General features: G+C 38.2%; 1 protein-coding gene across 1 annotated transcript in view; it reads right to left on the bottom strand.

The window, feature by feature from the left end:
- ANLN (anillin actin binding protein) overlaps positions 1-13,545 on the bottom strand; it is a 40,609-nt gene that overhangs the window by 14,556 nt on the left and 12,508 nt on the right. Inside the window, exons 2-14 of the mRNA XM_009637211.2 lie at positions 8,871-9,024; positions 8,203-8,487; positions 7,413-7,759; positions 6,529-6,751; positions 5,411-5,604; positions 5,166-5,273; positions 4,574-4,694; positions 3,547-3,663; positions 2,778-3,004; positions 2,058-2,209; positions 1,617-1,764; positions 834-969; positions 324-506 (exon numbers count right to left, since the gene is read on the bottom strand). Coding sequence (XP_009635506.1) covers positions 324-506; positions 834-969; positions 1,617-1,764; positions 2,058-2,209; positions 2,778-3,004; positions 3,547-3,663; positions 4,574-4,694; positions 5,166-5,273; positions 5,411-5,604; positions 6,529-6,751; positions 7,413-7,759; positions 8,203-8,487; positions 8,871-9,024 — 2,395 coding nt within the window. The remainder of the gene's footprint in view (positions 1-323; positions 507-833; positions 970-1,616; positions 1,765-2,057; positions 2,210-2,777; positions 3,005-3,546; positions 3,664-4,573; positions 4,695-5,165; positions 5,274-5,410; positions 5,605-6,528; positions 6,752-7,412; positions 7,760-8,202; positions 8,488-8,870; positions 9,025-13,545) is intronic.

The following is a 13,545-nucleotide window of genomic DNA, read 5'->3' as shown; positions in this document are numbered from 1 at the left end:
ACCCAAGATACAAAATTCTACTTCCTCCCCCACAGGTTACAGAGGACCACAAAGATCTTTAAGAGTGGCTGAGAAAGTCTTGATAAGTTGCTTCAACCTCATAAGCCAGAAAAGGATGCAACTAAAAGGACCATGGAAAATAGTGAAGACTTAGCCAAAAAGCAGATCAAATAAATGTAATTGCTAAATTTTCATTGCCTCCAGAGTTCTGAGAAACACCAATGCAGAAGACAAAAACGCCCAAGGAGAATAAACCAGAAATATACATAGGGAAGATGGGGGAAGGGGGAGGAAAGGAGGAAGCTTTCAGTTACTATTTTTACCTGGCTTTTGAACTGTACCACATACAAAGTCTGCTTTTAGAGGTAGACGCATTTCTGAAATGGAAACAGATCCCCTGGATGGAGCAAATTCAGTGGATGTAGAAACAGCTTTATTTCTTCTACTATGAGGTCCCTCACTCTTCAGTTTATTCAGTTCTTCCAATAAAGCAGTCCTCTTCTCATCTGCATAGAGAAAATTAATTAATTATAGTTGTAACAGAGGAAAAAGTAATACTGAACAATTTGGGGTTTTGCCATGAATATGTGAAATGCAACAAAAATATTCATTATCTTCCAGAATAGTAGGAATATTAGGGACAAAGAGATACCAAAAATGTCCTCTTGCCTATGGAAAAAGCTGAGACAGAACAGATGTTATCATCTCCTGTTTTCCAGGTGAAGAACTATAAAGCAGCAGCTACCAGGTAGCATAATAAATGCATTTCCAGCATTCATAATTCTTCCTAAAGCATTCATGACATAGAATTGAACTTGAGTCTAGAAACCTACTTGCAAGAAGAAGTAGTCTCTCTGCCTCTGCTTCCTCTTGTGATCCTTTTCCATGTTCCTCATCAAAACAGCAGTTCAGAGCTTGACTGGCTTGATGAATCACTGTCTGCTGCATGTTGATCTCATTATTCAGCTCCTAGAGTAAGCCAGTCGTAAAATAATTATCAAGAGGTATCTACTGCTACATTCAGACAAGGAAACGCCTCAAGATTAGAATTTTTGGGGCTATGCTTCAGAAAAATCAGACCATTTAAATAGTAAGCTACAAAAATCTTGCAGTTTACAGTTACTTCTGCAAAAGAATATTGCAGCACAACTTTTTTTGAGCTCAGAGGTAGTTTAAATATGGTGGGGAATGAATGACTTCAATGTTGGTACACTCCATATCCAGTCTAGTCTTCCTTTCACCAGGGGAAGCAGCAGTTAAGCAGAAATTCAGCAGTGTAGGTGAATAAGGCACCAGTGAAGATCAGAATATTGCCTATTGAAAGTATGCAGTTATGAATCCTGCCTAATTCAAAGGCAGTAATAAGATATAGATTACCTGTCCACTTCTCAAAAGGATGGTTTGTTCTCTCCAGATTTACTCTATAGCATGATCCTTCTAACAGATGCATTATCTGTTCAAACGATGCAGTATCATTCCCTACCATTAGATATTTATGCTAAAGAACCTAATTTTGCAGGTCTAAGCAGTCTTGTTAGTGTCCTGGACACTCACAGGGGAAATTAAATGAGGAAAGAATAAATGAGAAAAAGGATTTTAAGAAGTGTATTAGATACCTGCATTTTCTTTTTGATATTGACTTGATCAGATGGGCCATTCTTCTTCATTTCTAGCTTGGAAGCAACATCTTCTTTGCGAACAATAATTTGCTTTATTGAAGGACGATCGGTTTCTTTAAATCTTTGAGATCTATACGCATCAACACTTTTAAAAGAGGAAACATTTCACAGGTGTGCCAAGCTTCTTTTTTTTTTTTTTTACATACACACATGTATCAGGCATTGAAGTTTTCCAACTTGCCTAAATGGCTTTAAAAAAGCATTCTATCATCTCATTTTAAGCAACACAAAGACTATACAGTATTAGCTAAAGGTTGAGATCTTGGAAAAAAGCTTCTTTTGTAGTTTAAGCAGTTGCTTCATTGGAAGAGTTAAAAAAAAGTTAGTGTCTTGATTTACACACTTACAGAAACAGGCGTGGGGTTTTGGGTTTATTACCTATATGGAAGGTTGCGATCTTCTGACATAGAGCCAATACTGTCTCCAGATTCTGCCCTGGGGACTGTAGTCCTTTGGAACTTTTCAGACTTCAGACTTAGATCACTGGTACTGCTACTTTCACCAGTTGACTTACAAGGAGAAACAAAGGCCTGGGGAGATGAAGAGATTATATTACAGATATCCGTCCACATTAATTGTGATCTGTTTCCTCTTGCCTTTACTTGTTTTGTGATAATATATAAACAGTAAATTTGGAGGCTGCTTAATACTATTTAACAGACATTTTACAAATATTTCTTAGGACATGGAGCAAGCTATTTTATTTATTTAAGACACACTGACAGAGCATTGAAAAAGGATACTTCACCCTTAATTTCCAAACTCGTACAGTTACATAATTACTTCTCTTCAGATTTTCATTGGTAACCACTTGACTGAATCTATGTATACCACCGGAAGACCAGCTCAAGTAATAAGTGTATATACCCAACCTTGATTTAGCAGAATTTAAACCACTTGTTTAGCTGAGCATCCAATATGCTATGCTATTTTCAGAGGAAAATAACTTTACCTCATTATGTTTTCATTAGCAGTACATCATTTGCAACTTTGCTATTTGCCCACGTATCACAATACAACAAGATATCACTGTTCACGAGCAAAATGTACATCTCTGTGTGATAAACAAGCCCTTCCCCACCTCTTAAGAATGCTCACCTCTGGACCAACAGATTCCACTAGAGGGGTTAACAGAGACATTGATGAAATATTCAGTGACTCTTCCTGCTCATCCTCATCACTTTCACCTTCCAGGGTCATGCTCATTTCTTTCTTCAGCTTTTCTATGTCTGGGCCATCCTCTTGAAGAACTTCAAAAATTTCATTTATCACTTTTGAGCTGTTCATCTCGTCATCCACACTCATTTCAATTTCATACACTTCATCTGAAGGGTGAGGTTTTAAAAACATTAGTGGCATCAAGACTAAACTCTTCATTCTCATTAAATGAACAGAAAGACGTTAACAAGGCCAACCATTTTTGCTTTACAAGTAAGCTTGATTACAAAGCACTTTTTATTAGTCATGCACATAGAACCCTAACATAAACTATTGTCACATATACCGCATAATTGATACAGAGAGGGAATAAAAAGATGCACTTGCTAGACAAGTTTCAACATTTTAGTTCAAACAAGTCTGAATCTTAACTGCAAGTCCCATAAGTAGCAGAGCGGTCATTTCAGTTCTTTCCCAATAAACTTTAATATCAGTGTTTTAATATTCCTTAAAGGCTTAAATGTCAAGAGAGAAGGGTTATGATAAAAAGTTTCCTGACTTGTTTTATATAAATCTCATTACAAAACACCCATGAGTGCCAGCAGATATATGGCAAATTCATTGTTCAGACTTGAAGGATATTAACATTCCGCTGGACAAGTGGCAACAGATAGCTAAGTGCATTAATATACATCTACTCAATACAGACCTTTCTGTTTCTCAGCAAGTTGTTCAAGTTTTGAGACAGACATTGCTTTTACAGGGCTCTTTGGCTCAGTAATCTTCAGGGGACTGGGTTTATTAGCCTCTTCACATTTAGGAGCATCTAAGTTTATAAAAAAAAAAAAAGAAGCCACTGGAGGTTATGTCTATCCTTTGAATTTTTATTTTTTTTTAGCGATTGAATTTTGATAATATAGCTGACAACTTAAAAAAAGCCTGCTAGGTTAAGTATTCCAGTTAGCTCACTGTCAAAAAAAAAAAAAAGAAAAGAAAAGCAGTAGAATATGTATTCTCCACAACCTGTACAGCTAGACTCCTATCTTAGAATAAGAAAACTGACAGCACAAGAGAAAATGCTGAAACCATAGTAGAGTGTAGCCACTCAAGAGCAAAAAGGGAGAGTTTATAACCAAACAAAACCCACCACACAAAACCCACCACAACCAAACCCAACCCAAGAACAGGATATCATCCTGTTTTTCTAGAGGCGCATTTGATAGCCTGTTTGCCCTATAAAGTGTTAATTACGGTCAGTCTCTCTTTCACAGGCAACTGGATGCTTTTCCACTCACTAAGGACCAGAAAGGATGTCATAAGCATCTCTGAATTCTTTTCACATCCCCTACTATAAGAATTAATATCATAAGGGGATACTGACAAGGGAAGAGTTCCCTCCCATTAGACTGTCGTGGAAGTTTGTATACTCAGGTACAGTATAGATTAAATCTATAACTGACAATTCTCATTCACTCTCTCTACACTTAACATACATGAAAGGATGAAACCTAGGTAAACCCACTAAGAAACGAAAAGGCAGTCTCCCTTGCCAATCTTTCCAGTGGTACTGGAGTGCAGAGTATTATCATCATACAAGAAGATTTAGACAAATCAGTAACCAAACAAGAGATCTAGTTCTGTACGTCAGCACTACTAGCCTCTTTATCTGCTCATGAATGTCATGGGCAGTGCTTCAGTCCAGTATTAGGCCACAGGCAAGCAGTAACAGTTCTTACCCGAAGACTCCACGCTGGGAGCCTTTGTTGGCCTGTCACCTGCTGCTGTGTCTTCTGCTGATCCAAAAGCAGAGGCATCTGAACTAGGAGGATGTTTTGGACTAGCCCGAGATTGGCTTTCCTAGGAAAAATAAAAAAAAAAAAAACACCAAACCATTGAACATTACCTCCTGAATGTACTAAGTGACTAAAAAAACCTGCCAGAAACAATGCCTGCTAGGAAAGAGAGGTTGCCTATCCAATATCAAAAAGGATCTTATTTAAGTAAGAAATTCAGCTGAAGTACTAAATACTAAATTGAGTGTTTATGTGAGGAGCCTTCTTTTGTTTTTATAGCATAGAATATAAAAAGCTACACTTATAAAAAAAGCAATTGGCTCAAAGTAGTATCATTTGTCTCCTTAATTGATTTTACAGAAGGAAAAAAATCTAATAATTTGTTAATAATTATGCAAACTACTTGATAAGCACTCTTGCACAGCCCAGGCATTCACAAAGCACAGGTTATCTTCTGTTTACATTTGCACATCTACCCCGTGTTCAGAACATGTCACAAACTATCACCTTTTGATACACAGAGGTAACACATTACCATGCTAGCTTCTGGAAGTTTTCTCTTCGGAATTTCACTTTTCTCTGCACTCCACAGATTGCCCCTATCAAACCGGCCACGAAGGCATGCAAGTTCTCTTTCACGTTCCTAAGCAAATAAAGGGGGAACAAGGGAAAAGCTGACAGTTTTAAGATGTCAAAACATTTCAGATTCCTCAGGTAGTTGCAGAACAGTTAGAGACTTCCCCAAGCTTATAAACAAGCTATGAATGTAGGAAGTCATACCTGCTTAAGCTGAAGCGCTAAACTGGCAGTAGAGGAATTTTCATTTTGCTTGAGAAGCTTCTCCTGGATTGTCCTTGTATTTGGGGTAACAATGGGTGTTCTGCACCCTGGAGTATTCGTAGCAGGACCGCGTGCACTACGCTCTTGACAGCGCTCCCCAAAGCGTTCCAGGAAGGGCTTAATTCCCGATCCCCCTACAAGAACAAGAAAGAAACTCTCAAAAACACATAAGAAATCACTGCAATTTTGTGAAGCAATTAAGCTGTATTCTTTACAGCTCTTACTCCATTATACTTTATACAAACTAAACCTGAAGTGTAAGTCACCACAGTAACAGAACACTGAAGTTAATAAAGCAGCAAATCAGAGCAAATAGATGTCCTTCTCTTGCTAAAATCCACGTGTGTTCTAGCAGTTATTTAAACTGGTTTGCTTTTTCAACATTTCCTCTACAACCAGCCTCATTTGCATCCTTCATGTAAGTGAGCATTCTAGTACATAAGGCAGATACATTGTTTGGCATCCGCCCCACTTCACTAAGCTTGTCTTCTATCACCAGCATATCTAGAGACAGACACTTGTTCTACTGGTCATCATTTCGAAGAGTCCAAGCTGTTAGTCCAAGTTTTTGACCCAACAAGCAGTTGAACTTAAAGCTGGGGACGATCACTTGGTTCAACATCAACGCTACCACTGAAAAGAAAGACACTATGCAAAGTTAGAGTGTTTATGTAGCACTTAACTTTGATTTCTTCTAACAAATGCAGACTCTTTATATCAGTAGGATACATATAGTATCGAAGAACTTGAAAGAAACTTTGAATAGTCTCAATTAACTGATGTTAGCAAGATACATTTTTATATATAGAGAAAAGTTAGATTGATTTTGCTCTCAAGAGTTATGAAAACAATGTCCAAGAAAATACCCTTGCAAAATACGGAAGCTATACAATTTATGGTAATTATCACAGAACTCTTCAGGACTTCACTCAAGTTACAGTAGGAAATAGACATTAACTGATATGTAACCATAAATTCTTAACTAATATGTAGTTTTCAACACAGGACACAAAAGCCTAATTTGAATGAACATTTCTTGAAGCTGAGAAACAGCTTACCTGGTGTTGTGGGTTTACCCTTAGGTTCAAGTTGCACATGTGTTCCTTTGACTGGCTCTTCTTTAGACTGAACTGGTTGAGGCAAAGTTGATTTTGCTGCTTGTGTATGCTTTTCAGTTTTCTGAGGGCTGCAGGGATTCTCTGTTAGCTGCTGTCGTACTTCGGATTCCTTAGAACAGGGAACAGTGACTCTTGGGGATTGCGTTAAAAAACTGTTTGGATCCTTAACAAGGGAAAAAGGAATAACATTAAAATGAGACTGTACATTCTTATTGTCTCAAGAGGAAAAAGAATGAAAGCATTCTGCATAGCATACCATAACATAACACACCTATTCCATCAACAATAGAAAAAGCTAAGAACAAGCATTATAAACTTTTTGTATTTTTTTAATTCAGTATTTCAAATTGTTTCAGCATTTTATTCCAGGTGCTTTTGCCAGCTACTTTAGGTATTTTCCCATGTTTCCCTAAATAAGACTGCACATGGCAGATAGTGTAATTTCATAAATGGCATAAATTGAACAATAGCTATCTGGTACTACCGATTTCAGCATTCTGACTGGATTTTTATCTACAATTTAAATCAATCAATTGTATAAAATTAGAGAGTGAAACCCAGTATCTCTGCAAGAAGCCCCCTTCTGATGGTCAAAAGGGCAGCAACCAATTACTTTGGCATCAACTTTTACAAGACTTGCAAGTACACTCAGCTTTAAATCTCAATAAGAAGGATTAAGTGGGGATTGCAATAAAACAAAAGTTGTAAATAGACTAAGATTGCTCATACCAAATCTATACATTCAGATGAAACAGTTATGAATTAACATTTGTCCCCCCAATATTCAAATCAATTTTTAATCAGCAACTAAATCAGACACTCACCGCTATCTTTGAGTTTGCTGGTTTATTAATGGAAGCCTCAACAAGCCTTTGAGAACAGGATGCAGCTTCCTGCTTTACACTGCTACTATTGATTCTAGCAGATGCTCCACTTGTAGTGGACAATTTGGATAAACAAGTAGTGCCAGGCTGTTCTTGTGCATTGTTTTGCTTTGCAGATGGATGACTTAGGTCATCTTCCCAGGAACCAATGGTGGCAGCAAGGTTAGCTAAACGGCCCCTTCTCCCAATAGGGGTATCGCTTGCCAGGGCATTAGATGTCTGCTTAGGTGGAGAAACAGGCAGATCTTTTGACTGGAGAGGAGACAGAGGGACACATTCAGACGGATCTGGGGGAAAAAAAAAAAAAAAAAAAAAAGAAAAACACATGTATTTTTCCAATAAAATATAATAAGATATATTTGTATCTTTTGCATTTTGCTATATATTGAGTTTATCAATAGTTAGATGTTCTTGCCATCAACACAATCAAGCTACTAGCTCTGAAGGCATTGAGACTAATCAAGTTAAATCAAAGCTCATTGCAAAGCCAATATATTTTTAACCAGGCAGTTTACTAGTTTTACATCATTGTTGTGATGAGCAAGGCACCACACTACTAGGGAAGAGATGTGTAAAATTAAGCTGTAGTTTTAGGCCTTCCCCAGTGCAGTCTAAGAATTCTTTATGAAAATATTAGCATTCACACACACAAAATTATCTTGTGATATCAAACATCATCATCAATGCAAACACTGAAAAACACCAATACTGCTTATCAAATGAAACGCACCCTCACTATCCCAGCAGCGGCGTTGTTCTGCCAATTTCTGCATACGTGTTTTAACCGAAAGGGCTGTGGGGTTTTCTGACTCCATGTTTGCTTTTCCTTTCTCAAGAGGCTGAACGAATGAAGCCCTGTTAGAAGCAGCTACACGCAACTCTGAAGTCATCTCAGGAGACTGATGGCTTGTGGAACTTGAAGGAACTGGCTGTATGTTCTCCAAACTGGAAGCTTGAGTCTCCATACTGTCAGGACAGAGCCTCTTTGATGGCGACGGCTTTGTACCAGGTTTCACTGTACAGGTCAGAGTATTCAAGCAAATTAGCATTCAGGCAATCCACAATATTTTCAGAGGCAATACAAAACTGCAATGCAAATAAAGTTTGCTTTATTAATACCCCGATATGCCTCCCAAAAAACTGCCCTTCCCTAATTCTACCAAGCACAAAGCACTATCTTTTCTATTATACAATTGTTTTTATATAGCTTACTAATTACTTAGAGCATCTGCTCTCAGGTTAAGCTAAACGTTAGCCATACTCAATCCTAGTGGTCAGGTAACTGCATCCATCACTATTTAGTTTAAGATAAACACTAAGGGGTTTCACTTGCCCCTAGAAAAAAGGAGATGGAACTTCTATCAAGAGACAATCTTTATTAAACTTGATGCAAAATACCTTCTTCACCAGGAAGCGGAGCCTGGTTACCAGTTTCTAACAGAGGCTCTCTGACCCTCTTGGTCTGCATTGTGGGTCTTGCTCCCATCTTGGGCCGCTCAGCCATTTTCTTCTGCAGGTTCTCTCGCCTGGCACGGGTTCTTTCAAGGAGTTTCTGAGTAGTCAATAGAGCGCATGTTACTATACATTGCAATAAAAGTGTGTTAACTAGCAACAGCTCAGATTAAAAATGTTTGAATTTTATATAGCATACACCAAGATCCACATTACCAGGAATTTATAGTGAAGGCTACATTAAGACAAACACAACTCTCAGATGTTGCTAACTGATCTACTGTAATGCAATGCAATAGAAATATTCAAAAGTCTGAGGGCAATCTCCTCCTGAAAGCAGAACAAACAAAACACGTTTTCTACACTGCCAACAACAGTTTTTTCTGTCTACATCCTTTTTCTCACTGTGATAACTCCTGATCTCCATACTTTTACTTCACCACAGCTTCTCCCATTTTCAGCAAGTACCCGTTAGATAAAAGGTAACTCACACTGTAGCACATTCCAAGCTACCTTCTTGCTATCTGGCTGGTCAGTACATGTTCGCAGATTATCTAAAGTTCTTTGGCCTACCAGACAGATAACAGGCTGCAGCAGTTTCTTCAGAGGCAATGGTTTGGGTCTTTTCACCTAGCCACAAACCTACACGAAAACTGTAAAAGCAGTTAAGTTTGAGACACCTGCTCTTTTATTAGGAAGAGGTGAAGCTAGACAGTAGGTTCTGAAGTTCCAGTCATTAAATCAACTAGTGTCTCCCATTAACTTGGCTTTCAAGGGAAACCAGGCTCAATAGACACAAGCAACAGCAAAATTTAAAAAATGAAGAGAGGCTTCTATAGACCCTGAAGTAGTCAGGAATGTTTGAAAGTAATTTTTTTTCTTACTGAATCACCACACGACAATCTTGAACTGTCAAGTCTTGCTAGTAAGTTTTTTTGACACATTGCTAAAGCATATGGTCAAGTCACCTGATTGGCACTAACCCTCTAACAAAACAAACAACATTGAAGTGATTGCCAAGTGGTCATAAAAAAATTTTCAACAAATTAAACACATGGCTGTTAATCTTAAAAAAATTGTTACTATTACACCTTCTAAATCAAAAGGTGAATTTCTCCTCCTCAAGCTAAGTTTTAAGAAGAATACTGTTAGAACTAGTTGTCTTAATAAACAGATATCATAATATATCTGTATACAAAAGAACATATAAAGAGCTACCAATTAAGCTACCTAACAACACTCTCTTTCAATCCTTATCTGTTGGAAATTTGAGTACTGTGATCATACTCCATACAAAACAGCTGCTTTAATAAATGTTCCACACTAGTAGAAAGTGATTCCTTATACCATCCAAGTTTGAAATACGTTACAGGTTTGGTTTTTTTTTTTTTTTTTTTAAAATACTGCTTTCATAGATCATTATCACTCAGTTTGATCACATCAAAAGGATACTTAATTACTCCTTTGATCTAGGTTTTAAGGTACTTTGAGACAAAAAATTGTGTGATTGAACTAATGGCCTTTAAAGGGAAGCATATAAACTGCACTTGTTTGGTGGCACATAAATTATTTTGAGAACTGTGCCAGGCATTATCTGTCCTGTTGCAGAGCAATTAAATACACATTTCACATTTTTAACTGTCTAAGGCTGAAGTCTGAAACAATGTTCCATTGTAGGGCAACACAGGACAAATGGAACATGAATCTCAGCAGTTTTTTTGTGAAAGCAAATATCAGCTTCTCTAACTTCCATAGAGGAGGATGATTTTGAAGGGAAAAAAAAATAAAAGGCGGTGGGGCACATGAAATGCCAGGAGTGCCTTCAGTGTAAGCTCCTTGGTTAGTTGTGTCCACAAGTCAAGTTTCCTTATTTCTACCTCCAAAGGGCAAAGCTACAAAGTGCAGGTAACACTCACATAAATAAAATCTTAAAGGCTATATAAATTAACGGTCCTTCTTGCACCAAGTTGAGTGTATCTTCCACAACAGTATTCCTACAGTTCTATTCAAATGCAGTCACATTCCTTTCTGTTTTGTTAGTTCAGTAAAATGGAGTTTCAGTTGTTACAAATAGGATGTCACTTCCCAAGAATGCATGCCTCTGCTGCTGAACGCCAGCTCTGATTGGCTTTTTGTATCTCAAGTTTTCCATGCAACTGCCATAGTTCAAACTCTGCTGTTACTCATGATGAGTAAGCCAGTCACTAGAACTTGAGACTTACTCTGCAAGTTCATCAGCAGGGTATTTGCTACAAGCACGTACGTTCTCCAAGTGCTCAGATGACAGCCAAAGTTTCAGGGTGGGACATACCCATTTCATCACATCTAGGTATCTGAGAACTACTAAGTCGCAGCTAGAGGATCACAGTTTGTGTTGCAAAAGCACCTTCTAAAAAAAAAATCAGAAAAGGCCTCCCCACTTTATATGTTGATGGACAATCTTGTTTTTAAAAAAGTATCTTTTAAAGTACATATTTAGCAGCATTAGAAGAGATACTCAGGCCATTATGTGATTACAAGAATTTGTTCTAACTACCCTGCTTTACTCGCAGAATGCAGCAAGTTTACCCATGACACTGAAGGAACAGTTAACTTCAAACTATGCAAATTTTTCCCCGAGCAACCGCATCACTTATTTCTTTGGTCATCCTCCATGCTAGGAAACCATACTTTGCTCTATGAATGTTAATAAGTACAAAATAACCTAGACTATTTCTAACATTCTTTAGTATCAAACATAAAGCCTTTTGTGCAAGAAAGGTGAATTATACCATCAGCTATAAACTGAAAGTCACAAATAATTGTTCATTGTGATCCTAAAACAGTATCCACCACACCATCTCCTCACTGCATTCTGTATTAATAATTTGGTTGAGATTCAGACAGTTATTAGGTTTTGCTTGGAAGATTAATCAAAAGAAACTATTTCAGAACTGCCTGATTTGAAAATATTCCACTGAATCTTATGGCAAGATTTATTTGAGCTTAAATTCAGTGAGACCAGGACAAAATTTGTTACTGTAAAGTGATCAGCAAACACTGAACTACAGCATGTTTTGACCAATTAAGGCTCGAATCACACTGTTTTACATAATTAACTCGATGCCTCAACAGTTCCCTGTAAGTAACAGAGCACAGTAATTTGTAGACAAAGATTATCTGAAAATAGTTAATCTAAGAAAGGGTCGTATTAAAAGAAAAAACCCACGGAACATAAATACTTCATAGTAGGTGCTAAAAAGCTTCCTTTTCAGAAAGCTTTTTTGAGGAAAGTTATTAAACTTCAGTACTAATACACTAATATTGGTCAGATTTTTATACAAGTGTTACATCCTCCATAGCAGAAACACTCCTGATAAGGCAATATTTTAGGCATTTTGCAATACTAGCTATCATTTGAATGAAGTTTACTCTAAGGAGTGGCCTCGCAGCTGGACATAGCTTTTCAAAATCAGTTACCTACAAGAAGGGCGTGTTGAGGTTGGAATATCTCCCAGCATGCAAAACCATTTTAAACTTGATGCAGAAGTCTGGACTTGAAGTTTATTTAAGACTAGTCCGATCATGTCACTCATTACCAATTAAGGAAGGAGGTTTTAGATGTTTATACTTAGCAAGCCGTTACATAGGGATAGGGTAAATCTGCCTTGGCATAGCACATATATTAAATATGTGCAGATCAATATCTTATGTTCAGTTTTCTAAATAAGATCTATGCAGTTGCCTTGTTTGGACACTCCATTTATTTGAAGTACGTCAATTTGATACACAGATTGGTTTCAAGGGGAGGAGAGAGTATTTCACCAACTTACTCGATTTGGATTTTTTTTAAAGTAGTTTAGATTTCTGTTTAGGCAGGCTGTGGATTGAAGGCCATTTTTATTACTACATTTCTCAAAGCAGTCACAAGACAGCTCCACATCTGTCACGCATAAAATCAGAGTACAGTGCAACAGCTTTAAGAAGCCTCCAAATGTCATACGGATTCAAGCTAGTCAATTCCACTCATTTTGTTACAATTTTGCCTCTGTCAAACTCAAACACACCACCCCCTAACAGCTGACTTATTTTAAAAAAAGAGGAACTGTGCCTGCAAATGGAAGTGACCAATCACAGGTGGCAATAATGTCAAAGAGGACGCATTTTTAATCAAATGGTCGCTGCTTTGGGCAAACTTCACACTCGACCTTTAGATATGGCAAGCACAATGTGTGTCAATACCGCTCCCACCAGCTTCCAGCGTCCCTTCTGTTTCAGCCGAAAATCTTATCTGCCAGGCGCACATGAAAGGCAAACACTAAAGCGCTAGGAAACGCAGTCAGGTATCAGCCCGGTTTGGAAAAGGCTCTCTGTTTTGCAACCCCTTGCATGCGTAACCTCTGTCCTCTCCTGGAAGAGACCTGACGCCCCACAAACAGCTGGGCGGATGCAACACTGGAGGTACGAGCGAGACCAGGGCGCAGACAGAGGTGGCAAGGAGACCTGTCTCCCCGTTGCAGAGAAGGAGGCTCTCTACAAGCCCGTGAGCCCCCCAAAAAACGTAAGGGGGGGGGTGGGGGGCGCTGACAGGCCTTAGCCAGGGGCCAGAGCTGGGAGAAACTATTCCGCCCCAACAGCGCGG

This window comes from Egretta garzetta, unplaced genomic scaffold, assembly GCF_000687185.1.
Source record: "Egretta garzetta isolate BGI_Z169 unplaced genomic scaffold, ASM68718v1 scaffold514, whole genome shotgun sequence".
Taxonomy (NCBI): domain Eukaryota; kingdom Metazoa; phylum Chordata; class Aves; order Pelecaniformes; family Ardeidae; genus Egretta; species Egretta garzetta.
Note: the sequence above shows the minus strand (reverse complement) of the source record. Positions and strands in the feature narration are given on the sequence as shown.